The sequence below is a fragment of the Asterias rubens genome, chromosome 6 (assembly GCF_902459465.1).
Source record: "Asterias rubens chromosome 6, eAstRub1.3, whole genome shotgun sequence".
Lineage (NCBI taxonomy): Eukaryota > Metazoa > Echinodermata > Asteroidea > Forcipulatida > Asteriidae > Asterias > Asterias rubens.
Window position 1 is genome coordinate 11,382,043 of NC_047067.1, and position 27,441 is coordinate 11,409,483.

Here is a 27,441-nt window from a genome sequence, read left to right on the forward strand (position 1 = left end):
TTAGTAGTAGGCTATTATCTAGCAGAAACAGTTAGGTTACCAGCCAAAACTACATCAAGTTTGCATTGCTGTGGGGCTGCAGGCTGTTGGCGCCCCACTATATAAGTGTTTGCTTTGCAATTTATATTTTGTCTGACAGTATTTTAAATTTGTCATGGTGGGCTGGTGAAGAACATTTCTGGAGATTTTAATTTCATTCTTGACCAATACTGTTGAATCATGGAGGAAGAAATGATTGAATGGAGCTCAAAAGTACGCGACTACCATGGAGCTAAAAAAAAAAACACCATGAAGCAAGTGTGATTGTGTATCTAAAAAAAAATTAAGGCCCAACCCCACAGGACTGCACTCAATCACGGGTGTTTGGTTACAGATGGTTGTTCAAGCGACCTTCATCATGTTTACAAAAAGTGATGAACTGATCCACCCTTGACCTCAAAACACGCGGTTCTTGCTTAATATTTATCCCATGCCTCAGAAGCTTCGTGTTGGTTCTGCCGCTCTGTCGATCGTTTGCGTTTGGTCTGATTGTGTGTGTGCTAGCCTAGCCGGCCTTTGTGACCCCCTGACGACCATTCTTCTCTTTTATTTTTGCCAAAACATTTGCCAGCGGAATCTAGGTGCTCATCCATATTCAAGAGGTAGTATATTTTCCTCCAATCGCAAGTCTGTATACTCTGTATGCAAATTAGTAGTCTGTGTTTGGTTGCTAGGTGACCGTGGTTGCTACCGTTTGCTAAACTACTGCACGGTGTTTTGTGTACTGCATGCCGTCGATGTGTGGTTTTGTGCGGTGATCACATAAGTTTCGCGCATTATACATTATTGGATTACTTCAGCACAACCTGGAAGCACCCACCTAATTTTATTCCGTCCAAAAGGTAAGTAATATCGGGTAAATTTGATGACAAACTTCAGTATTATAAAGTTGAAATCAGTAGAAACAATGATGGTTCATAACGTATGTTTGATTGTGCAGTTATAAAATGTTTTTTTAGCATAGTTTTTGTCGATGTTTAATGTAGACTATTTAGTATTTTGCTGGGGTGGGACAAATTCGGGACACGTCGTCTCCATCGGTCTCCATTTTGTTGGAAACGCCGGTTGGTAGTCAGGGAGTAAGCATGTTGTACAAACATTCTATTTTACCACGAAAAACAATAAATCACATAAATTTTCAGTTGTTGTTAAATTTACAAACGTTTTTCTCTTCACTTGTGCACCCTTCAGAAAAAAAAAATCAGTTACAAATTCACAATGATTGCGATCTCGTCTAACTAAAAATTTACCTTCAACAAACAACCAACGAATACCCAACCAACCAACGAAACCATGGCATTAATACAAAGCAAGGAAGAAGCTTTATAATCTTTTTAAAACAAATAAGACAACAAGTTTATTAGGCCCCTGTCCGAACCTAGTGTGTCTTGTCAGTAGATCATAGGTCTTTGAAGGACAGGAAATTTCAGAAAACTTGTTAGATTATGATAATTATTTTTATATTTTAAAATTAATTTACTTTAGTGAATGGAACTTGACATGCTTGAGCTGACATTTGTCACAAGCAAGACTTCCTAATTTGTTAGTGTTGGCTTATAAGTTATAATTACAAACTGTATATTACCCGTATTGAAAGTGTATGATTATGAAGTGTAGTGTTTGTTACAAACTATAATTTGGGATGTTCAGTCAATGAACCGATCTTTTTGTAGCCCAGTGAATTCAGTTTGTTTAGGCGGTTTGATTAAAGTTTAGATACTTGGTTGGTACACACAACTTTAGATAGTTGCGATAGAGTAACCCTCCTTCGCCGTTCATCATCGCAACTAACACACCTTAAATTATTTAACCCGTTTCGTGTGTGATCGTGAGGAAATGACACAAAAGATTGCTGTAGTGCTGGTATCTTTTTGAGTCAATATGAACCTTGGTCACTGGCAAATCAGGATTGAAACAGAGATGTTGAGTCTGAGATGGTCCGAGTGATGGCCCTCATGTATACATTTATACAGTTACATGTCAACCAAATCATTGAAACAGTGTTCCTCTGTGCATTAAATAATATCCTTAGGACATTTAACCAAAATATTTGCACACTAAACAAGTAGCAATTATTTGTATTTTTTTTCAACTTACTAAAATTACTACTTTTTTTTATTTATTTCCGTTCAGAACACAGACCAAAAAAATCAAAATGGCTTGGGAACCAACAAAGCCAAGGCAGCCAATTGCTGCGATGTACAACGGCCCTGGACCAGGACAGTATCTCCTTCCAGGTGGCACAGGTACCATGAGGTCCGACCCTCGTAAGAAGCAGTTACCCGCCTACAGCTTCGGTACCAGACACCGCGAATACACCGACGATTGCAGCCCCGGTCCACGTTACCTAATCGACTCACGCCTTACGAGGACAGGAAAGAGCGGAGACCCACACTATTCTGTGTACAGCAGACCCGGCGATGTGCGCGTGTTCAGCACCCCAGGACCCGGGCGCTATTCACCTGAGAAGGCTGGCCAGAATGCCTACCGGAAGGCGGCTTCCTACTCCTTTGGTGCACGAACAAAAGGAAGCAAACACGATAAATCTCCAGGTAATTTACATCTTTGTGTCTTTAACTTTTTATAATTCCCCCCATGCTAGATAGAATAATTTTTCCCCTTTGTTTATATTTTTTTTTTACAACAGTTGTTAAAATTTTGAACATTTTTTTGAGCAAAAAGCTTAGTTTAGAGATGCCTGTTGAGCATAAGTGATAAAATCAAAATGTTGTCAAATTATGTACAGTATACAATTAGATCTGGATAGTTATATTTAAAGGCAGTGGACACTATTGGTAATTACTCAAAATATTTATTACCATAAAACCTTACTTGGTGACGAGTAATGGGGAGAGGTTGACAGTATAAAACATTGTGAGAAAAGGCTCCCTCTGAAGTGACATAGTTGTCGAGAAAGAAGTAATTTTCCACGAATTTGATTTTGAGACCTCGGATTTAGAATTTGAGGTCTCGAAATCAAGCATCAGAAAGCACACAACTTTGTGTGACAAGGTTGTTTTTTTCTTTCAAAGTGATCTCGCAACTCCAATGACCAATCGAGCCCAACTTTTCACAGGTTTGTTATTTTATTCATATGTTGAGATACACCAAGTGAGAAGACTGGTCTTTGACAATCACCAATAGTGTCCAGTGTCTTTAATTGTGAATATTTAGAAGATAAGAATTATGGGCAGTTGCTAGCCTTTGTGCTTGTTATTCATGTTAGTAATGTTTTATGTCTCGTTTCTATACACAGCTCCCAACAACTACTCTCTGCCAAGTATTCTGGGAGGTAAATCCAGCGCTGTAAACTCTGCACCCAACTACTCCATGACTGGTCGCAGTAAGATCGGCGCAGTCGACGAAGATCTATCCAAGACCCCAGGCCCTGGAACATACCGAGTTGTAGAGCCTTCAATTTATAAGAAGAGAGATCCCCTGTATTCAATGACCGGAAGAAACACGATGCCAAGTGACTCAACGCAAAAGCCAGGACCGGGTGGACACTGCCCTGAAAAGGTAACTTAAAAATAAACATAAAATACACACCTATAAAAAAATTTTTTAGCAGGGCGAAGATTTCAAACAAAATTTTGAATACACATTGTCAGGTTTGTGTAAAATAATTGAGATTCCCTTTATTTTTTTCAAAGTAGTGACGATCGTTGTAGTTCCTTGATGGATATGCCTACTTCTCTTTTAAAGTAATTCTGAGAGGTTACAAGTCTAATCTTTCCATAACACATATCGAAAGCAAAACATAACACACACAAAAAGAAAACATAATGTTGGAAGTTTTTTATCCTCGTCAAAGGCAATTGCATGTGGTGTCCCATGCTCTCGTTTACAAGTTCCCTATTTTAAAGTTTGTATACAAATTTGCATTTTTCCCTCAAGTGGGAAAATTACCAGCTCTTTTACTGTCTGAATTGTTTTTCACCACCACACTTAGCACCTTCTGTAATTCTAATTATCCTTTATGTTATTTTTTTCAGGTTATTATCAACAAACCTCAAGCACCCAAGTTCTCTTTCGGTGTGAGACACTCAGAGTACACAACGCCAATGATTTCAGAGCCATCTGATTAAATTAGTCTTATCATTTAAAAAAAGGTGAGTACATCAAATAAGAAGTAGCCAGAGGATGACAAATTAAGTAAGAAGTTAGAGAATTAGAGTTTTTGCCAAGAGTGAGCCAGATGCAATGGCTTAAAAAACAAAGTTGTATTGCTGTTGCCTTGGTGTCCATTGTCCCTATCCTTATAGACATACATTGCATGTGTTTGAACAGTTTTAGTATGGGGTCATTGCTTCAGCAAATTATAGGTAAAAAAATCATGCACTGTATCGACCCTATTCACAATGCGCAGCACACATACACGCTCGTCTCCTGTCTGCCATTTTGTGTGTCCTTTGTGACTTCATGCATTATTTACAATTTTCCCTTCATTTGAGAGGAGCTAGAAAATTGGAATCAATCAACATGACACTTTCTTCTGTTAGATGATTTTGAGTTGTGTTTTTGGGGAAAAAGGACACAAGTATTTTATTTGTGGGTGCGTTCGATTAGCTTCCCTGGGTCGACCCTGCGGTGCTTACTCGGGTGAGCCCCTGACAAAAGCTAATCGAACGATCACACTCGCACTCTCGTGGTGACTGCATGCACCTCAGGTCACCCCCAAGTGACCCACTTCACAAGCAGGGCACTGGGGGCTTACCCGGGTGAGCCCCTTCAAAGCTATTCGAACGTACCAGGGCTGACCGGGGTCGACCTAGGGAAGCTTAACGAACGCACCCTAAATTTGTTACTAATTTTTGTTTGTTTTCATGTTCTTTCAGGTAGCTTTGGGGAACATCACTACACTCTGCAACAAACTGTTTTTCACTGCCCTTTTGCTATGGCATAGCTCTCCAGTGTGGAGTTATGGAAAGGTTTGATCCTGTGGACTTCATAGCATTTAACAGGATATGGTTATCGCAACAGGCCTGAAGTTTCATTTCCTCCAGTGCCACTGTCTTGGCCTTGGTGCCCTTTCACAATTTTTTTTATAGACTTTCAGATCTTCCAATGGAAGTGCTTTTTGCAAAATGAAAATGGTCTCACTGCTCAAAGATAAAATTCATGGCCTGTTGCAGTTGTCATATAACTTGATCCTCAATACTGATTCTGAAAAATAATCACTAAGGTGAAAGTTTTCTTGATGTGCTGGAAATAATACGCTGGAGATCAGCTCGATTTTTTTTATTTTTTATAAGTCCACATGGCATTATAAGTTGGCTACCGTAAAAAAAAAAGATTTTTTTAATCCAAACAATAATCATGATTTAGCAGAAATTATTTTGATGAGTAATCATGTTAAATGGACTGAATTCTACTCTTTTACAAACCAAAACTTAAACAAATCATGTCAGTTTAGGAAAGTTATACCCTGTTATGAAAGCCAAAAAACAGTAATTTTTGTACAAAATAATGATTCTCAGTCACCGAAAAAAAATAAAAGACAAAATCTGTCAATAAGGTCAAGAAGGAAAGCACCTGGGTATGTACATTACTTATGTAAATAGAGTTTGTTTTGTTTTTCGTTTTTTTGGTTAATGTTATGAGAAATTTATGTGCATGTACTTTGGTGATAAAAGTTTACTTTCAATAGAGCAAACAAAGATAATTTTGAACAGTATTTAAAAGATAACTTTTTAGTACAATTTTGATTAAGTTTTTACTTTGTAAGATTTTTAAAATTATAATCTTGACGTGCTAAACGAATTCAAGTCAGGTGCTTTACCAAACGATGAACAATTTTTTATGCATCATGTTTCCTCCACCGATTTTAGCTTAGTCAAATTTCAAAAGGAATTAAAGGCTGCTTGGTCATAACAAGTGAAAATGCAAAGTTAATATTGGAAAACATATTTATATTGATGTACATAAAACTAATTTTAAGCACATTCCGTCCTTAAAATGGAAATTGCATCCATTGCAATTTCTTGTGAATACTTTTATCGTTTAATAATCATCACCAAATGTAATCAACTGGAGCATGCATAAAGTGAATTAATAAAACAAGTTTATTGTACATAAAGAAAAGTTGAGTTGTGAAATGGAGTCCTCATTTTTTTCCAAATGATAAAGTGTAACAAATCGTGACGATAGGGCCAAACATTGGCAGGTTCATAAACTTCATTGGCAATACATGTACGTAAAGGCAGTGGACACTATTGGTAATTACTCAAAATAGTTATTAGCACAAAACCTTACTTGGTAACGAGTAATGGGGAGAGGTTAATAGTATAAATCATTGTGAGAAACAGCTCCCTCTGAAGTGGAGTAGTTTTTGAGAAAGAAGTATTTTTCCATGAGTTTGATTTTGAGACCTCAGGTTTAGAATTTGAGGTCTCGAAATCAAGCATCTGAACTTCGTGTGACAAGCGTGTTTTTTCTTTCATTATTATCTCGCAACTTTGACGACTGATTGAGTTCAAATTTTCACAGGTTTGTTATTTTATGCATGTTGATGTACACCAAGTGAGAAGACTGGTCTTCGACAATAGACCGATCCATTAAGCTCCGCCCCCTTGCATATTGACCAATCAGAACGCAACAAAGTCTGACAAATAAAGTCCGACATGCGTGCGCGTATCTTGGCGCGCGCGGCAGAGTTGTGCAGAAAGGTACTGGAGAGCCCCATGTGTTCTTGCTCTAACGTGCATCATGGGTGGCAATGCATGGTGAGGTATCAAGGTATATTTGGTTTGTGGTAACGCCATGTCTCAAACAAAATATTCACTCAACTGTAGATGAAAGTAGAGACTCATTTCAGAAAGGATTCTCTTTGAAGTATGGTTTGGATAATATTTCACCAAAAATAACTTGAGTCTGACAAACATGACATGGATTACATGTATACATGTATATAATTTCTAAGAGCCTGAAGGTTTGTGTTGTCGGTTCACGATGAAGTTTGTGGCCAGAGATGCAGTTGCGTACTGCTGTCACCTTCCTAACCGTGGATGGATACAGAAAACAGCAAAGTGTCACAGCATCAGTGGCAATACAATGACACCTTTTTGCTGTTTTCTCAGCAAGTACATTGTAGACATTGTATTCAGCTGAATCTTCAACATGTAACTTTTATTGTATCCTTTATAAATTTGTTGGCATATAAATCAGCATTTTGTTGACAGGACCCTACCTTAGGGAAATATATTGCATGAAGTCTCACAATTGGAGTCAGGTGCAATGGGGGACGGTTGATTTGTAGATGGCAGCAGACTTACCAGCTAAATCTATTATTTCTCAGTAATGTGCTCAGTTGCTCAGAACTTTGAAACAATGTGAAACTTTACCTGGCAAGTCTGCTGCCACCAAGTGTTCAAAGTCTCCTATAATTGCCAAAGACATCCACAACGTCTTTATGTGCACTTGCATGTTATGTGTTGCCATTTGTATTATGTGCAGCCATAGCTCTATGGCTAAATTGAAGGGATTTATACATGTACATGTATATACACCACCTTTCATATAGCGTGGAACAAAATTTGTACAATAGTATGATATTGGGTCACAGTCTAGAAATATTCTGGTAACACCTCAAATATTTTTTAATGATTGATGCAAGCAGATTTAACAAGGTTCAAGCCATTAACTTAATAATAGTAATAATGCTAACTTACAACAATAAACAAATTTTATTTAAAGAAAAGTACAATAAAATTATAAACTTCAATATAAATCAACATTGTAAAACAAAATTTTCCTTCAAATTAGTTCACTTAGAAATCAATGTTTGACCACGACCTCTTCATACAAGTAACAAAATATTTCCAGAAAACTGTTGTCAGTACAAACTCAGAGGGCAATTTTGGGCTTTAAAACTATTTGTTGTACACACCTTTGCTTCAGCAAGACTTACATACTTCTGTTTTAAACTTCAAGAGCAATGTTATTTTCAAAAGCGCACTTCCATTTAAAACTTAAAAACAAAATCTTAAGCAATTTTTTTTTATTTTTTTTAAATCTTTATATAAGATCACTCCAAACTTTGACTAGAAAAGATGGTATCCGTAAACTTTCCTGTCTCCTTTTTTTTAACAGAAGACTTCAAAAGTACAATCCTTGCATGTAAATGTTTTGTCATAAGAACTTATTAAAATTTTGCAAACTGCCCATATAACATAACATGTATCAGTTTACTATCAACACGAAAATCAATGCAAACTCAGGACAAATTGGCATGTTTTTCTGTTAATTTGTTCAAGTCGAAAATACATTCAACAACAATATAAATATTATGCAATAAATACTTTTAATAACAATATAACTATCATATAATATATCTTTAAAATAGATCTTTTCTAATAATAGCAATTTATTATCATTCTTGTAAACAAACATAAAATCTTCTTTAAAAATTAAGTAATACAATCCTTAAATAAGTTTACTCTCAATAAGCTGTATCTAGATCTCATTTGAGAAGACTTTTGTGCATCACAGGTTTTACAGCACTTTCACTCAAGAACGCATTTCCAATTTAACCTTACAAATTAATAGACCTTATGACATCATTTGAGTAGAGCGCCCTTGCCAACAGGTCAAAAGGACATTGTTTATTTGCCAATCACGTGCGCTGCACTTACAATTCTGTGTGCTTCCATTGGATTAACTTCGGTTTACCTCTATAATGGCGGCTTGTGTGCAGGCATGGTATTTGGTCCAAGGAAAAAAATAGGAAAATCTTTACAAGGGCTGACCTACATCCAGACATGGGCTGTAATAACCTTTTTAGGTCTTATAAATAACAACTTTTTCTGATTTTTTCACGGGCAACAAAAATCGGAAAATGGTCTAAAGTAAAGAAGAATATATCATGCCTGTGTATGACGTAAATGCATAAGGTCCATATGGTCACACATCGATCAGTGTTTAATCAAAGAATCCATACACCGAATCTGAATCAAACCAAGACAGGTCTACTTCTTTATTGGCTTTGCTAGCAGTTTTATCTTTCTTACTACTACCTCTGGAGGAGTCTTTAACTCCTTTCACCTTGAAGATGCGGTTCGGAGCCTTGCGAGTGTTGTCAGATGCTGATGACGTCTTTTTCTTTGGCTGTTGAAATTATAATTGAATTGAGGGGAAATAAAGTTATGCTTTGCACATTGGCAAACTTGTAAATATCTTTCACCATAGAAGTTTTTGGCGGACTAACCAATGACTTAGGTTGATTTAGATTACATTGGAAAGAGATGTCAACATGTTAATGAGCAAAATAGATAAAGTTGGCCAAAAGGGAGGCATCTGTTTATCCTACTTGAGATGCATGGTGCAGCTTTGTAATAAACTTGGAGGCGGCTGGCTGCCCATCAATGCTCTGACCCCTTGAACCCAACATTTGTGAAGCGGAAACACTTACTCTTTTATACTTGGTTTTACCCTTATGCATTTAAGCACTGCATATATATAAGTATTTTCCCTAGTTATGTGAAGAAAAAAACACAGGCAAATCACTTGGGTGGGATTTGAACCCGTATCCTTTTCCCTGAACTCAGGAAAGTAGGTACTGAGCTTAATACATCGGAGTAGGGCCTTTGTCACACAAGGCGACTTTTACAGGCAACTTGGAGGCAACCATGCAGCTTCAGTCACTGCTACATGTCCAGGACCTCAGGACCACTTTGGTATTGGTAGCCCATGAGTAATTTTTCAAACAATGTCTTACAACCCCATGAATTTTATGTTTGCCTGTAAATAGCCTTGCGTGACGTGGCCCTAAAGGTTGAAACAAAATATTATATTCTTTATCCCCGAGGCGAAACTAACAACTTTCTTTATTGACCCATTTCACCTGAAGCCATCATCAGAAAAATCTTGAATGTGCCATACTGGCGGGCAATTTCACTGTGCGTTTTGGTATGTAACTCTATGCTGTGCGTTATGCAGTGAAGTGCACATTTTAGGCGACGCGGCGTTAATACACGTAAACCTAACTGCCCACCAACATGGTGAGCGTGGCATCAGTCGACACGTGTGACGCGCGTCCTGCACAAACAAAATGTTTTCCTTGCAAGTAATTTTAAAGACATGCTTGCTGTTGTCTCTATTGATTTTCTCGTTATTCCACCACCTTGAGACTCACCTTTGTCTTGCTGCTTGGATGCAAGGCGTCATTATGGACCTCCTCTGGGTACAGCTCTTTGAAGCGCTTCACTTCAGCTTGCGTCATTTCAGTGGGAGTATCTGCCTGAGCTCTCATCTTTAATGATAACAAAGTACAAATAATTGAATGTGTTTTGACCTTTGTTTCTCAAATTATGCATAATTTGAACTTACTTGTGATTTTGTCCACATTTGAAACACAATTAATTATATTTGGGATTGAACAAAGACAAATTTACTAGAGTGGGATTTGAACCAACGACCTCCGGATTAACATGCTGGCGCTCTACCATCTGAGATCCCTAGGACTAGGTTAGCATTTTCCTTGTTTTGTCAGTATCTTTTTATCAGGGGGTGCCAGTCAGAATCTATGAATTTTACCTAGTCAGTAGCCCTTGTGGTTTATTATTCAATATCTTACATGTAAAACTAATTTTCCTGGGTGCTGTTCTTTAAAAACAATAGAATGAAGTTTTTAAGTTGTTTTGTTTTCCATTTGATTGAAAAACATGATTTATTTCCTTTTTAAAAAAAAATTGAAAAAGTCCTTCTGAAGAACATGTTTGAATATTAAGATTTTTACCGTGGTTACCTTTTTGTGTTTGAGATGAGATTTGCTTTTTTGTGAATATTGGTTTTGTCTCGGAGGAGGTCTGGTAGGAGTGGTCTTTGATGCCGATGCTGTCTTGGTAAATTGTGGACTTTGGCCTTTCCTGGAAGGAGTTACATGAAGTGGCTGGACAGACTGACTTGGTCTCTTGCTTGATGAAGTCACGAGCCGTCTTTCTACTTCACTTAACTGAACAAAAACAGAAAGTGAAATAACTAACAATAAAAATAATAAACACATGAGAAAACTGTGGGGACAGATCCAGTCACAGATCCTCTGGGACTTTATTATACAGACTGATCATGTTATAGAACATTGATGTCTGGATTTTGTTGTCTGAAGACGGAGTATTGCCTTGCTTTGCTGGGTTATGTAAAGGTAGATCTCAAACAGAGAAAGAAAAACCCCCAGAAAAATCAGGACTTTGCAAGAGAACGTTTGAAGTTGTGGCAAGTGAACATGAAGCTTAGGTAATCCCTTTGGTAGTTTGAGCCCTTTTCATCGTTCAAAAGGCACTGGAGAAACACCTTGTTGAGATTTGCACAACAGTGAGAAGACATTCTGCAAAAGGCGGCACTTGTTAAAAGAAGACCAAGGATCCTGTGAAAAACCCTAAAGATCTCTGGCTAAGGGATGCAGCAGTACTCAAGAAGTTATCGTCACAAAAGAAAACAATATTTTGCATGCAGCTTTTGCAAAATCAATTCTATTGATAATAGTTCTACAGAAAATAGCAAACATTTTGACTTCAGCTGCTTTTTTTCACCCATAATGATCTTATGCCTAAAAAATAATCAGTACTTCTTCATGATCCAAGTAATTGTTTTCTTTTTTCAACTATGCATCAACAAGTGAAAAGGTTCTTTTCTGTCTATAAGTGTATGCGTTTTAGAAAAGGAAAACAACTGAAAAAGTTGAGACAAATCTTACCTCTATTTCCATTAGTTGTGAGCTAGAAGAGTCTGACATGGAACCATCGGCACTGTCTTCTTCTTCTTCAGAAACAAAAACCACGTGTCTTTTCCTGGGTACACTTTCAGTTTGCTTCAAGATGCTGTGCCTCTGCGGTGTCTTCATGCAAGGGGTAACCATCAAGGGTTTGTCTGCAACAATACAAGTTGATGTCCTCAGATTGTTCTTTGTTGTGCAAAAAAGACTGACTTTTTAAAGGCTAGACTTGGCGAAACATCGTGGGCCCAGTTTCATAAAGCCTATGTAAGCACAAAAACTTGCTAAGCACAGACAGGTACTGCCTAGCAAAAAAAGGTTACCAGCCCAAATTCTAAGTTTGCATTGTTGTGGCGGAGTGCCCGACTGAATTTTTGCTGAGCAAAACAACATTTCAAACAGTATTTTCTGCTTAAAAAAGTTTCATGAAATTGGACCCTGGTGTTTGAATCACAAGTCATTTGGGGTACATTCTCTCCCCAATTGCATTATCAGTTTTGGAGTTATTTCTTTGAGGGAATCTGTTTATTAAATGCAATATCAATTCAATATCATCGATTTTCTGAACCAATCAAATTCAAGAGAATCTTTTTAATGGAATACTGCCCTCACTTGAAGAGTGTTGTAGTGCATTTATTCCCTGTTCAAAAGTTTGGTGATCAAAAGTTTGGTGATCAATATTTATCATAAAAGAATGGCATTTTTGTAAATTCCCTAGTGAACTTTGCACATTTCTCCAATCACTGATACATACCTGCTGTCAGAGGAGTTTTAGGAGTGTGAGATATGCTGGCAGGATGTTTGGGGGTAGAATGTCGAGGCAATGGGGTGTTTTGCTTAGGAGCAATAGGGCTGACACCAGTCATTGGTTCACTCATAGCGAGACTAGTGGCACTCTGAAGCTTTTTCAGCTCATCCTCCTGAAATAGTGGTTAATGATTGAATATGAACTAACTCAATTTGGGTGCTGAATCACAATACAGTGTAGTGTCCCATCAAGAGAACTTGGTCTTGTTTTCATGCATCTATATTTCAGCTTCGGTAATACTACATTTGGTGTTTTTTTAAGTGAAACTTTATACAATAATTCAAGGCAGCAAAGGGTTCCTAGGGAATTTGTTTCCTTCATATCACAATGAATACACATTTGATATTTACCATATTTGAAATGCAAGTGCCCCTTCTTTTTGGCATTAACAAATTCCCCTCCGACCCATTTATTAATAATAATAATAATAATAACAAATTCTTATATAGCGCATTTCACAACAAACCGTATCAATGCGCTTTACATTAGTCCCCTGGTCATTGGGCCAATAAGCATCCCTTTAATCTTTCTCAGCTCCCATTAGGGAGTATACAGCCCCGAGCTGCCATGGCGCTCCGAAAGCTTTTCACACACAATATCAACCTCTACCCTCGCAGGTACCCATTTATACCCCTGGGTGAAGAGAAGCAATTATAGTAAAGTATCTTGCTCAAGGACACAAGTGTCACGACCGGGATTCGAACCCACACTCCGGTGAATTAGCACCAGAACTTGAATTCGATGCTCTTAACCACTCGGCCGTGACACTCTACAAACTGGACCAATGTATCAAAGTATATGTATGACCTAGACAAAGACCAGACCAAAGCTAATGTATGTACCTTTTCTTTGAGGTTCTTTTTCATTATCATTAGGCTTTCACTGTGGCTGCTCATCTGTTTCTTGGCTTCATCTCTCTCAGTCTGTGCTTCCACTAGCTTTTCTTTCAATCCTTGTACTTCCTTGGTGAAAGTAGTCATTTGCTCCTCCTTTGCAATGTAAAGTCAGTATTGTAAATAATACAAGTTTGATTACGTTTTTAATTCTTATACAGATAAACCAATAAAAAGGGTCTGATTTGGTTTAGCTCTTCAAATGATGCTATTTTTGACTTTAACTGCAGCTCATGTTAACATCATAATTCTATGATTTAACATCTCTTATATCGTTGCGGTACCTGGTGCCAAAACATAGGATTCAAACTGCCTCTAGCTACCGGCCAACCTCAGTAGTCTAGTTGGTAAGACACTGCTCTAGAATTGCAAGGGTCATGGGTTCGAATCCCACCCGAGTAACATGCCTGTGATATTTTTCACAGGACTCTGGAAAGTACTGAACAGTATACAGTGCTAACATACATCAGTGTATGGGTAAAAACCGAAGTTAATATCATAATTCTAGTTATCTTGTTTTAAAGGCAGTGGACACTATTGGTAATTACTCAAAATAATTATCAGCATAAAACCTCATTTGGTACAAGTAATGGGGATCTGTTGATAGTATAAAACATTGTGAGAAACGAAGTGACGTCGTTTTCGAGAAAGAAGTTATTTTCCACGAACTTGATTTTGAGACCTCAAGTTTAGAATTTGAGGTTGCGAAATCAAGCATCTGAAAGCACACAACTGCGCGTGACAAGGGTGTTTTTTTCTTTCATATTTATCTCGCAACTCCGACGACCAATTGAGCTCAAATTTTCACAGGTTTGTTATTTTATGCATATGTTGAGATACACCAAGTGAGAAGACTGGTCTTTGACAATTACCAATAGTGTCCACTGTCTTTAAAATACCTAGTTACTTATTTATATATTTATTTTTTGTTATTGGCCTTAGGCTGAATTAAACAGTAATTTGAAAATCAACTCAAAGACAAGGGGCAAAAAAAAGTCAATATGAAAAAAAAAATTCAGAGAGCTGTGCAAAGTGTTCGCTACACAATCAGGGTGATGAAAGTACTGGTTGAACCCCCTCTGATATTTTCTCTTCCATAGAAAAAAATCCACAAAAAGGTATCAAAATGTACAAATTTAAAATGAAGGTACACGTTTGATAATTACTCAAAACAAATATTAACTTTAAAACTGACTTGGTAATGAGCATTGGAGAGCTGTTGATAGTATGACACATTGTGGGAAATGACTCCCTCTGAAGTAGCATAGTTTTGAGAAAAGGTAATTTCTCACTAAAATAATAAAAGACTTCTAGCTAGAAGTCTTTTATTCCTATCTGAAAGCACACAAATTCGTGTGTTTTTTCTTTCATCATTTTCTCGCAACTTCGATGACCGATTGAGCCCAAATTTTCACAGGCTTGTTATTTTATGCTTATGATGGGATACACCAAGTGAGAACACTGGTCTTTGACAATTACCAAACGTGTACAATGTCTTTAAGCTCATACCTCCATAACTTTATTCTGTTTCTGTTGCTCCATATCCTTCTGCAGCTGTTTGATCTCCTTGTCCTTCTGTGCAACCATTCTCTCATTCTCAGCCTACAAGAAAATTCATTCAACTTATAGTGTTAGCCGAAGGGGTGTTTGGGTGTCTTTTGGACACCCTGTTTTAAACTTGAACACCCTGTTTTATCTTCCATGTAAATTTATCGTTAGTAAACAATTTGGACACCCAATGTGAAAAGTTCCAGCAAGTTTTTACATCCTTATACCAAATCCTGGCTACAAAAAAAAAAGCTCATTAGTCTTAAAACATACAAGTCAGGAAAGTACCAGGCTCAGCGAGACTTTATACTGTGTTTCTCAATTTTCAATTATACAACTGAGAAATCAAAAATAAGGAAATCAACAAATTATTAGCCAGGAAGCTGCATGAATGTATCAGGCCAGGAATTTTATCTTTAAGAGGGCAAGGCCATTTTTATTTTGAAAAGGGCATTTCCCTCAGAAAGACTTAAAATCTCTAGGAAACTTTTGGAGAGGCACCAAGGCCAAGACCAGGGCAACAAAGGGATTGGCCCTCTATTTTATTCCAGGCCTATGCAATAAACACCTACCAAAAGACTACAGTGCTTCGACTACCAATAGATCGATCCAGAAGGCTCCGCCCACGATGCACGTGTGAGCAATAACATGTGGGGCTCTCCAATGCCTTTCTGCACAACTCTGCCGCGTGGGCCAAGATACGCGCACGCATGTCGGACCTTAGTGTCGGACCTTCGTTGCTTTGTGATTGGTCAATACGCAATTGGGCGGAGCTTAATGGATCGGTCTATTGCCAATAGTGTGTTCAGTATTCACATTTTTTAAACAAGTATTAAAGTTTTTATTTTGCAAAAAAATAAATCCCCCGAAACCACAATCCAAAGGTGTATGGCAATTGATTCTCTCACAAACTGAACTCCTCTTTGTCTGTAATAACTATGTACTTGACCTTGTATTTATCCAATGTTGCGCTGACTTCAATCATTTGTAGCTCGCAGGCTTGTTTCGCATCACCATGCTCTTTGGTCGCAGTTTCTGTTTTCTTTCTCAATGTCTCTGTTTCTGCCTCCAGAGTTTGTAGGAGATTAGTCTTGTCCTCTAGGAGATTAGTCTTATCGGATGCTTCCTTCTGTGCCTCAGTCAACTAAAGAAAGAACAGAAAATTGTGAGCTTGGTGAAGAAACTTTATGAGTTGAAAGAATGACAGAAGGCGAAAATTTACTGTTTTTTATAAGAATTTTGTTTACATGGCTCAAAACAAAATACTAAAATCAAGGTACATGTCTTAAAACAAATACTTTTTATACATTTTACTGTTTCTCCATATACTTTGTGAGTGTCCAATTCCAACTTTACGGAGAGTCCTTTGCTTCACAACCAGAATTAATCGATTAAATGAAATGAACTGATTTTCAGACACAATTACTGTTACACCTGCATTTAAGCCATTTTATAACATCAATGTCATACCTTTGTTGATATTACTTCAAGTTCGGTTGTTTTCTTCTCTATTTCTTCTGTAGCCTCAGATATCTACATGTCAAAATAGAGTGACATTGCAATTACCTTTTCTTTCAACATAAATGTTAATAAATTTATCAATCTGAAAAATAAACTTTAAAAAAATGTAACTTGTGGTGATATTTTGAAACAACTATTTGATTATTTATTCCCATCAGTAGACAAAACATAAATACCTGAGTTTCCGCAGATGTGGCAAGCTTGGTTTGTTTTGTCAGATTTCCTTTCAGTGTTTTCATTTCTTGTTGAAGATCTTTTAACTGCTTTGTCTTGGTGGTGAGTTGGGTATGCAGGTTCTTGTTCTTGGTCTCCAGGCTGGTTGACTGCTTGTTCAAAGCAGCAAGATCCTTGTTTAAGGTGTCAGACTGTGGAGGTTAACGAAATTAATTTATCAACTAAACAAAAGACTGTGTATTCCAACATCAAGACCTGTTAAAGTGTCTGTTTTCCTCACGCGTTAAAGCTATATACGTCAGAATCTCTAATTCATAACTTAATAAAATAATAATATCAATGTCTTATATAGCACACGTATCTACCAAACAAGGTACTCAAGGCGCTGAGTATATACAAACTTTCAGAATGATAGGTAATTGCAGTGATGAATTTTGAGACCCAATTATTTAGCACCTTAAAAGGGTTTACAAGATGCTACGGCGTATACAGCAGCCACAGCCAGGAACACCGGGGCGAACCCCTTCTCTTTTCGAAAAGTACACTGGGTTCTTTTACATGCGTTACAAAACACATGGGACCAACGGCTTTACGTCCCATCCGAAGGATGAAGCCATGGTTAAGTGTCTTGCTTAAGGACACAAGTGTCATCGCTGGGGATTCGAACCCACACTCTGCTGATCAGAAACACCAGAATTTGAATTCGGTGCTCTTAACCGCTAGGCCACGACACTTCCAAACTTAGTCTGATAGATAAGAGGAAGGTTGTAGTAGTACCACTTAAGGACTATAAATAACAACATAAGATCTGCATAGCCTTTTGTAGCAACAGCTACTTCATCAGATATAAACTGTTTCTTTTCTGAGAGAAATTGTTGGTGTTTCAGCTTTACAGAACTCAGGTCAAATATCTTTTCAGCACAAGCACAGTGTAGGGCATACATGTTATCGTAAAAAATAGTTCTGTGGTATTCTGCATTTTTTATTATAAAAATGAAGCAAAATCTTTCTTAGAATGAAAAAAATCTTGTTTGTTTTCATCTAACGGGAACATAAGTTTTGAGGTATAAATCTATAGTCTGACAAAAAGCTATATCAGTTAAGAGACTGAATTGATATTTTAGTTGGTGGAAACTTCATACTTTGGCCTTTTCTTCTTGTAACGTTTGAACTGAAGTCATATCTTGTTCCGTTTGCAATTCTCTGAGATTATTAATCTCTTCCTCCAGCTTCTCAGATTTTTCAACAGCAGCTTCAAGGTCCAGTTTTTCCTGCTCAGACGTCTTCTGCAAAGTCTAAAAGATGAAAACAAATGCTTTATCAAAATGTTTGCAATTCCAATACATCAACTTAGAACTGCTCAGAAACCACAGATCGATAAATATTTATTAACGTAAAATGTTAGTTAAAGCTGCCTGTTAAAATTTGATAAAAAGTTCAGTTGACTGAAGGACTTGAGCAATAAGTGAGCTGGCGTACCTCAAGTTCATTGTTTAGCTTGTTCAACTCCTCTCCTTTTGCTTGAAGCTGAGATTCCAGGGAGTTGGTTTTATCCTGAGAGGTCTTCAGAAGCTCAGACAGATTAATGTTTTCAGCTCTGTCAAAGATTAAGGATTTCAAAAGATTAAATACACTTGTGGGAAGAAGTTATGATTGATTTGTAAATATCATATCAGGCCTGTATGCTTTGTTTTTTAAAAGGGCAAGGGATTTTCTCCATGGTAAAGGGCACCCTATGAGGAAACTGTAAATTTCTACTTGAGTATTTCAAGGCAATAACCAGGGGACATGGAGGCAATAGCATTTGTTGCCTCCGTAAAGTATCACTCCTGTCATATTGCATTTTTTGTTCGCTATTTTTATCAAAGTGCCTAAGTGCTCGGTAAATGATCGCAGTAAATGTACCGGCCTACAGCCCTCTGCAAATTGTTTCATCAGAGTATGCATGGTCTTTGTGCATTTAGTCAGTGAAAGAAGACATTTTGATTTACGTAATACCTCTGTAGACTGATGTTTATCGAAATAAACAGAATATGAACGACTTTTCCCCCCAGATTTTTTAGGAGAGTAAAAGCTTTTCCATTATTCCTCCAGCAGTTTCTTTTATGGACCAAGTTTGTAATGACCACAAGCATTTTAATCAACGTATTAATGGGATGTTACCGTTCGGCTTCCTTCTCTTTCTTGATGGAGTCCACTTTGTCGTATGACGCCTGCTCTCTCTCAAGGACCACTTTGAGTTCATCTTTCAATGTATCTGTTTCACTCTTTGAATGTTTTCAAAGCATGACAAAGAATGACAAGTTAAATATTCCTTGAGTTTTTATACATCTTTGTCGGTAAATTCGAGGAAAACTAGTTTCTCTCCTGAAAGTCTTCTGCAAACAACACACCTACATTTTACAATAACATATCATTGCACTTTACATTAGTGCCCTGGTCATTGGGTCAGTAAAATTCCTTTAATCTTTCTCAGATCCCTGTGAGGAGTATATATCTGGGTTAAGAGAAGCAACTATAGCAAAGAATCTTGCTAAAGGACACAAGTTTCATGACTGGGATTCAAACCCACACCCTGATGACTTAACCTCAAGAACTTTGGTGCACTACACTGCTCAGTCATGACACATAGTACAATGTTAAATCTACTTCTCTTCAAAGAAACATTTCTTGATCCAAATCATTAGTGTCTCAAACTGAAACCTGAATGCTAAAACCCCTCTCATACTAGATTGATTTCCCAGGAAACTTGGTTGACATTTCAACCTGAATTGCTATACCCTGGAAAATTCCTTGGAAATAGCCAAAAGTTACCCCTGCTTGGAGTAGGGTTAAGGCAGATAATCCCTGGGTTATGCCGAGTGTTCGTTCTTCCCATCCCAGGTAAATGACACCTTAAGTGTGAAACGAACATGGTGTGAAGGTGGGGTTAAAAATCCCCAGGAGTTTCCTGGAAATTTCCTGTGGAATGTGAAAAAGGGTGGTTAATAGTTACCACTTTAATCTCCAGATTTTGTCTGAGACTCTGAATCTCATTGGAGAGTTTCTCCTTGTCAGTGGTGATTTCATGGATGTGTTCCTTCAAGTCCTGGATGTTCTGCTTGAGGTCCTCAGTGTGTTTGTTTTGGCGTTGTAGAGCCTGCTGAAGCTCCAGCTGTCAGTAGGATTTATTGAGAGATTATAAGACCATTATCAATGGATGATTGATCAAGGACACTCATTATTATTTTGTTATAAAGTTATGAAGATGAACAAGTATCGGTCTACTCTTAGATTAGCAAATCATCTGCTTAGAACTGTAAGGTCCTTAAAGACACTGGACACTATTGGTAATTGTCAAAGACCAGTCTTCTCACTTGGTGTATCTCAACATGACAAACCTGTGAAAATTTGAGCCCAATTGGTCGTCAAAGTTGAGAGATAATAATGAAAGAAAAAACACCCTTGTCACACGAAGTTGTGTTCTTTCAGATGCTTGATTTCGAGACCTCAAACCTAGTTCTGAACATTACTTCTTTCTCGAAAACAAGAGAAGAAGGTATTATGGATGAAATCATGGGTGTGTTTTCTAGGCCAGAAAATATTTGGTCATAGGGCCTACTCCATGAAAATGATCAAGTTTATGATTTAGTAAAGATAAACCAAAATCTATATGAATAGAAACAGATAATTTTAACATTAAATCATATAGTACCTGTAGAAGTATAACTGTTATCATAACAACTTTTCAGTTTAAAAACAGTTACTTTGTTATTGGTCAGTTTAGTTTCAAATTCTGAAATGTTACCTTTTCTGAGGTCAAAGTGTTCTTGTCCCTTTGTAGTCCTTGTTTGTCTTGATCAGCTTGCTCCAAATTGTTCACTTGGGTTTGAATTTTACCAAGTGCTTCAGTCAAAGTGTTCTGCAGAGAAGCTGGAAAAAGACACAGAACAATGTTATGAAAATATGTAACTCAAGTTGTTTGCATCCCCTAAACATGGAGAAAAAATGTGGTTATTTTGAAGACAGCAAAATCAACATGTACAGAATCAAACTCACAATTTTCTTCCTGCAGTCTTGTCAGTTGTAGAGCTACTTCTTGCTTCTTGAGCGTCAGTTGACTGATGTCATTTTCTTTTTCATTCAGTTCTTTTTCAAGATCCTTGAGCTAATAAGAGATAAAACAAATATACATTATACCAAGACATATTTTAGGAGGAAACAACTAAACTGTCAGAGGAAATCAAATTTCTATATATTTTTTTAATGTGGACAATAAATGAAATCTAATCTAGTTTAATCTGAGATGGGAAGATCCTGAAAGTAACAATCATGAACTGATAGGTAATCATAAAAAGAAAAAAAGCCAAAGAGGAAAAAGAAACAAGTACATGCCCAACATTTTGTTCAATTATATCAACTTACCACATAAAATTTATCATCTTATTTTGAAAAAACTTTTTTTTAATGATCTAGAATCTAGGCCAAACTCGTAGATTATTTATGCCCTTCTTATCCATTTGTTCAAACCTGATGTGTCTCGTTATTTCTGAACATAAATCCCTGGCTTCCTTAAAAACAAAAAATAAATCATTCATACACAAAGTAAAGAGGGATTTTAATCAAGAAGGGGTGCTCCTTACACAAACTGATTGATTAGAAACAGATGAGGGGTATTTTTTACTTCCTGCTCAGATAAGGCTCAGATATAAACATTTTACAGTGATGTGAGAATAATGAAGCCTGGGTGTATTAACGGACTGGTGTCTTTGCTTACCTTAAGTTGTATTTCTCTAAGTTGACTGATTAGTTGCTCGTTGTTCTTCAAGTTAGAGTTTTTTTCAGTTTCCACTGAAAAATGAAAAATCATCATAATAAAAAATAAAAAATAAGCCAAATAAAATTACTTGTTTGGCAGCTGAGTTTCAAGGAAATGTTTGTGTAAGTATGTTTCTAAAAAAAAAAATAATAATGTTATTTGATGCATACAGCACCTGTTAAACATTGATTTTTTGGCCTAACAACCGTTTCGTTGGGTCATTACTATAAAAAAGTGTACCTACTTACATGTAAGAATGAGGTCGTTCACCTTGTTAGTATGAAGGAGACTTAGATCCTTGAACATGTCTCCTAATTCCTGTGGGTAGAGGATGACCACATCATTTTAAAATAATTTGGATACAAAATAAACCACTGCAGTATTATTTAACAATAATGTGATGACACATATGGAATCATTGGAAGTGGTTTAAAGAAAAAAGAAGTTATTTTGGATAACAATTTAGGATCCTGTTTTGAATGCAATATTCCTGATATTGACTCTGTACAATAGACCGATCCATTAAGCTCCACCCCATTGCGTATTGACCAATCACAACGCAATGAAGGTCCGACACTAAGGTCTGACATGCGTGCGCGTATGCTTGGCGCGCGCGGCAGAGTTGTGCAAAAAGGCATTGGAGAGCCCCACGTGTTCTTGCTCACAAGGCGTCGTGGGCCGATCCTACTGGATCGGTCTATTTGCAAATAATTCAGTATGTGTGCAAATGCAGGCAAAACAAAACAAAACAAATAATATTTAAAATAATTTGGACACAAAATAAACCACTGCTTTGTTAGTTAACAATAACGTCGTGAAATATAATGGAATCAATGGAAGTGGTTTTAAAAGAAAAAATAAGAAGTTTTATTCAGGCAATGATTTGTTTTTTCAAGATTCAACAGATTTTTTTGAGTGCATTATTCTATAAAATTAAAAAACAAACTCATTTTGTGAGCAAATGCACCAGAAAAAAAGAAAACAAATAACATTTTTGAAATTTAATTATTTTGAGAAGCGGATTATATCTAAAATTTCAAAACAACATTTGGCAATTGGCAACTAACTTATTGGCAACTGAGGGTCAAAATACTATCCACAGGAACTGTTCTGTTGTTTGGAATGGTCCCATGACCCTATCAAAGCCATATGTTGTTTCATTTACAATAGGAAACTTTCCATCTTTACACTTCCGATAAAAGTCACGAACTAAAACCTCTACATATGGAAAGCGAGTCAATTTCATGACCGCATTACCACACGATTTTCATAGACACACAGTCAGGCGAAGTAAGGCAAGTTTGCAGTTTAACAAATTTGATGATGCAGGAATGAGGTTGGCAACTGTATCTAACGTCTCCCTCCATTTCAAGGAAAAATAAACAAATTTTGGGAATCAACTTGAATTGAAGACAATAATGTCAGATTACTTTTAGAACAAAAGTACACCTGCACTTTTTTTTAGCGGCAGATAGCCCATTAGAAGGAAGTGATCAATTTTGACCCGCTTCCTATATTGTCATGGTCAAGGTTGTTGCTTGATTACTCTATATTGGCAAGTCAACTGAAAACTGTGAGCTTTGATTAACCACTGTATAATGGTCTGATGAATCATAAATCTTTCAGTGGAGGAATGACGGAACGCGGAAATCATTGAGGAAGACTTTAAAGGATGAAGGTGGGGAAAGGAACAGACTAGGAATTCAAGCATATGCACACTCTAAAGCTGGAATAATTAAAGTGCTTTGTTGTTTTTGAAATAAAGAAACTAATTTTTAATGGGATTTTTTTTTATAGATTAGTGCTCGTAATTCATTTGCACATGTACTGCTCTAATAACAACAATATAACATCATAAGACTGAAAGTAAACATTTAATTAAAAATACCTCTGTATCTTCCATGTGCTGTTTTTCAATTGCTTTGAGTTCATCTCTGTCATTTTCACATAGAGTCATCCTCTCCTGAAACTTGCTTGTATAATCCTTCAATAAGTTGCACATATCTCTTGTTGATTCAATCCTGTGTGAACAATTAATGTCACAGGTAAATTACTGCTTGGTGGCCGTCTAGATGTCATATTGACTGTTTTATAGGCAATGCAACCATACCAGGCAAAGTCAACAGAACACAGGCCTGGAAATTCATCTTTGACAGGGAAAGGCCATTTTCATTTTGAAAAGGGCAAACGTCTTAAAGTCTATTCAAAACTAAGGACAAAACAAAGGGCAAAAGAGGCCTTGCCCCTGTGTAATTACATACTTGGAAACAACTGACTCAAAATAAAATACTCCATGATAATTAAACACCACAAAAACTACTTCACCTTTCTGATATGTCTGTTCGGTTGTCCATTTCCTCTTTGAGTTTTCTGCTGAGGTTTTCATTTTGAAGCTGTTGGACAAAAATTAGTACATAATCAAAGTTTTAGTCTATGTTTTAAAGCCATTGGACCCTTTCGGTAAACTGTATTGTCCAAGGCCCACACTTCGTGTATCACAACTTCTATATCAAATAACAAACCTGTGAAAATTTAGGCTGAATCGGCCATTGGAGTCGGGAGAAAATCCACCCTCATATCAGCGCGTTTCGCCGTGTCATGACACGTGTTTAAAATAAATCCGTAATTCTCGCTATCGAGAATTGATATTATTTTACTGTTTTCTCAAAAAGTAAAGCATTTCATGGAATAATATTTCAAGAGATGTCTTTCACCACTACCTTCTGTAAACCCTGTAAGTTATTTGTAAATCTGTGATTTTTTTATTTTTTTTTCCTGTACCGAAAGGGTCCAATGGCTTTAATATGAATTTCTTAGTTAAATTATTTTTCAAGAGGCCTTAATACAAGTATGTACATGCAAAGAAAAAGAAATGGCCAGTTGTAGACTGTGTTAATGTTTTCCAATACATCTTCAAACATTTGAAGCCATGCCTCAGAATTCATATTTGACGGAACAAGGCCAATTTTTATTTTGCTAAGGGCACTTCCAATGGAAATTTTTAAAGTCTTGGCCTATGTGAAACTTTTAAGGGGCATCAAGGCTAAAACTAGGGGCAACAGAGAATCCTGAATTTGATAATTAAATTTGATTTAATCACAGAAATTAAAATTGAAAAAGACCAACCAAGTTTATAACCAGCCTGGAAGTTAAATTAAGTATTTATACTTTAAGGAAGAGCAAACTACCTGCAACTCAAGAATTGATTTCTTCTGTGAATCTATTGTGAGCTGGGAATCTTGAAGATTTTTCTCCCTCTGCTTCAATTCCATCTCAGTTTGAACCTTCCAACTCCGGATTTTGTCTGCTTCATGGTGCAGGCGGGTATGTATCATGCTCAGACGATCTGACCCCTCAGACATGCTGTCAAGCTGCAAAGTAGAAGACTTTTGCTGCTGCTGGAGAAACGGTTGTTCAGGCATGGAAGCAGTTGCTTGGTTTAGATTTGACGCTATTTGTAGTGGATGTGTGCTGACCGAACTGGCTTGCTGTGGCTGAGTGTCCTACAAGGTTGGTATACAAATAATTGTCCATGTTTTGTAAAGATGTTGATGTTGAAACAGGCATAATGAAAAACCAGGAATGTATTTCTTTAGAACCAGTGGTGGTGTACTGTTAGCTTGTTATTGATGGCTGTTTTAATTCTATGGCAAGCTTTGGTTTTGATAACTTTTGGTAACAAGATCTGACAAAATTTTGTCAGGAAGTAACACGTTTTTGAGCATTTGTTTCACCCTACCTGGAATATTGAAGAAGTATTACTTCTTGTAGTTTCTGTTTTACTTTCTCTGTCACCGAATATGAAGAAACTATGTGATGCATTTTGACTTTGAGAGGATGGTTTGAAGAATGGCTGACTGTTCGCCTGCTCTTCTTCCTGCCTTTGGGATAGCATCTTGTTCCTTAGTTATGCAGTGCTAATCTGAAGGGAAAAAAAACAAAAACACATAATAAAATATCAAAATAAATAAGTTGTGCTGAATCTGTTTGCGATGTAAGATTCTTTCATGATACCATTTACAGATTTGCTGAATAAATTAATTATTGTACAATGTCAGTGTTGCAAACGTTAAAAATTAAATGTCTTTAAAAAAAGGGGTTGTGTCTTCTTCTTCCTTTCTAGTGCAGCCTTTATAATTGAAGATAGTCGCACAGCAAGAAACAACTGGGCGAACTACTTCTCTTTGGGATATTAGTGTGTGCTGGGGTCTTTTACATGCGTTGATGGTTGTTATAACAACACACGGGACCTAAAGCTTTACATCCCATCCAAATGACAAAGCAAAACTATAACAGTGTCTTGCTTTTAAAAGGACATCAGTGTCACAACTCCCGAACCCACACTCCCTTGAACAGGTCAGAGCTTGAGTACGGTGGCGGTGCTCTTTGTGGCTGTACATGGAAATATGACTGCACAATTGGCAAGCGGTCTCCATTACGGATGGAGGGTAAGCGCAGTAACAAGTCTTGGCGAGAGTTCGTGATTCCATGTGTCAGCCATATATTTAAGCCCCTTTTAAGCCCTTTTCACTCGGGCAAAATGTAGCCAGGGTCCCTTGCGACAAAATTTACGAGCGTGGATTGTTTATTTGTTATCACCATGCGTGACTGAATTTGTGAGCTTTCCCACTGCAAAGTTAAAAAACTAACAACCCTTGTACGACATGAGAGTGATATGACGAATTGGTAATCCTGATCACCTTAGTTGGACAAGATAGCACCCACAATAGCATGCGCTGTATGGGCATTTTCACCTAGGGCGTCGTTCAATAAACAAGGGTTCCTTTCACACGATGATGTAGCCCACGTCCTTGGTCAAAACTTCCGCTAGTGTAAGATTTTGTCGTAGGTCTGGACCTCCGACAAAATGTAGCAATGTTAGACAAGATTTGACATGGGACCCTGGACACTCAAAAAATTGTTGTCCTTTCACACGAGGTGCATTTTGTAAAATTAACAACCATGCTACAATTTAGCAAGGGACCCTTGCTAAATTGCTCTCGTGTGAAAGGGGCTTTATACGAGAGCAATTTAGCAAGGGCTAAATTGTAGCTCACAAAATCAGTCACGCATGGTGATAACAAATTTTGTAGCAAGGGACCCTGGCTACATTTTGCCCGTGTGAAAAGGGCTTAGGCCTATACACATATGGCTACTTTTTGATTTTGAAGTTTATCATGACAATTGGGGATACAGCTCCAAAACCAAGTTATTATCAGATATGCCTCAAATCAAAATTGTTAACTTATTTTAATGTTGAGACAGTTGTTGTGCCTGCTTAGTGTCTTTGTTCATAGATTGGGTTTGTTGGGCTTTGTTTGTTTACTAAAAATTGCAACAACAGTTTCATGTTGTTGTGTTGAATTGAAAGAGTGCTTGTTGTTGTCAAAAAAGAGTTAGGCCTACCTTCCCAAGATTTTACCAAACCGCTGATGGAAATATCGAAGTGAAAAGAAATACAGAAATACTTATTTTAGCCTGGTCTTCACGCATTGACAAAAAGCATAATTATAATAGGCCCCTACATTTATTAAGTAAAGTTTATACCCCCTGCCAACCACCAATCGTCATTCGCATCACCAAGTTTTCCCCATTCAATCAGTCCGAGTTGGAATGAATTTTGCACGTCTTTTTCTATATTTTACAAAAGAGCAAAAGGCACATAACGTAAACATTACTCTATGCAGATAACATGTTACACATTTGAGCCTACCTTTCATCATATCAAACAAATACATAGGAGATTGTGGCCGGATTTTCCTCTTTATAGTTAGTTTATGAATTTCAGTTTGATGTCAGTCACCAGCGCCATGATTGTTTCAGCAGACGATAAAAATCGATTTGGTAAAAAGTGAAGATTATTTTATTAGGTATAAAAGTTTGAACCAATCACAGTAGCTGTAGCATAATGTTGTTTTTGTCGACCGCCATGATTGGTCGGAATTATTAA

The 27,441-nt window shown here is 37.1% G+C and overlaps 2 protein-coding genes across 2 annotated transcripts; one reads left to right on the forward strand and one right to left on the reverse strand.

Moving 5' to 3' along the window:
* Positions 1-828: 828 nt before the first annotated feature.
* On the forward strand, positions 829-6,123 carry LOC117291484 (outer dense fiber protein 3-like). Its single transcript, XM_033773214.1, has 5 exons — positions 829-880; positions 2,167-2,591; positions 3,296-3,558; positions 4,035-4,151; positions 4,878-6,123. Exons 2-4 carry the CDS (start codon positions 2,195-2,197, stop codon positions 4,125-4,127), a joined length of 753 nt encoding a protein of 250 aa, XP_033629105.1. The 5' UTR covers positions 829-880; positions 2,167-2,194; the 3' UTR covers positions 4,128-4,151; positions 4,878-6,123.
* A 2,298-nt stretch (positions 6,124-8,421) lies between these two features.
* Positions 8,422-27,320, reverse strand: LOC117291351 (synaptonemal complex protein 1-like). Its single transcript, XM_033773000.1, has 23 exons — positions 27,205-27,320; positions 25,231-25,413; positions 24,680-24,994; positions 23,817-23,884; positions 23,380-23,512; positions 21,740-21,809; positions 21,450-21,523; positions 20,732-20,840; positions 20,481-20,605; positions 19,689-19,847; positions 18,857-18,960; positions 18,173-18,290; positions 17,836-17,988; positions 16,696-16,884; positions 16,469-16,531; positions 15,948-16,142; positions 14,960-15,052; positions 13,400-13,546; positions 12,504-12,669; positions 11,732-11,904; positions 10,784-10,990; positions 10,172-10,288; positions 8,422-9,144 (listed from the first exon to the last, which is right to left on the reverse strand). Exons 2-23 carry the CDS (start codon positions 25,384-25,386, stop codon positions 8,959-8,961), a joined length of 3,120 nt encoding a protein of 1,039 aa, XP_033628891.1. The 5' UTR covers positions 25,387-25,413; positions 27,205-27,320; the 3' UTR covers positions 8,422-8,958.
* Between the last annotated feature and the right edge of the window lie 121 nt (positions 27,321-27,441).

Bases quoted from the DNA above. Each gene is read 5' to 3' on its own strand.
- LOC117291484 (XM_033773214.1), top strand. From the start codon at position 2,195: ATGGCTTGGGAACCAACAAAGCCAAGGCAGCCAATTGCTGCGATGTAC. The intron at 2,592-3,295 runs GTAATTTACATC...TTCTATACACAG, and splicing joins CAAACACGATAAATCTCCAG to CTCCCAACAACTACTCTCTG. The intron at 3,559-4,034 runs GTAACTTAAAAA...TATTTTTTTCAG, and splicing joins GTGGACACTGCCCTGAAAAG to GTTATTATCAACAAACCTCA.
- LOC117291351 (XM_033773000.1), bottom strand. From the start codon at position 25,386: ATGCTATCCCAAAGGCAGGAAGAAGAGCAGGCGAACAGTCAGCCATTC. The intron at 16,885-17,835 runs GTATGAAGTTTC...TAACCTCCACAG, and splicing joins TACAAGAAGAAAAGGCCAAA to TCTGACACCTTAAACAAGGA. The intron at 16,143-16,468 runs GTATGACATTGA...TTCTTTCTTTAG, and splicing joins TTGAAGTAATATCAACAAAG to TTGACTGAGGCACAGAAGGA.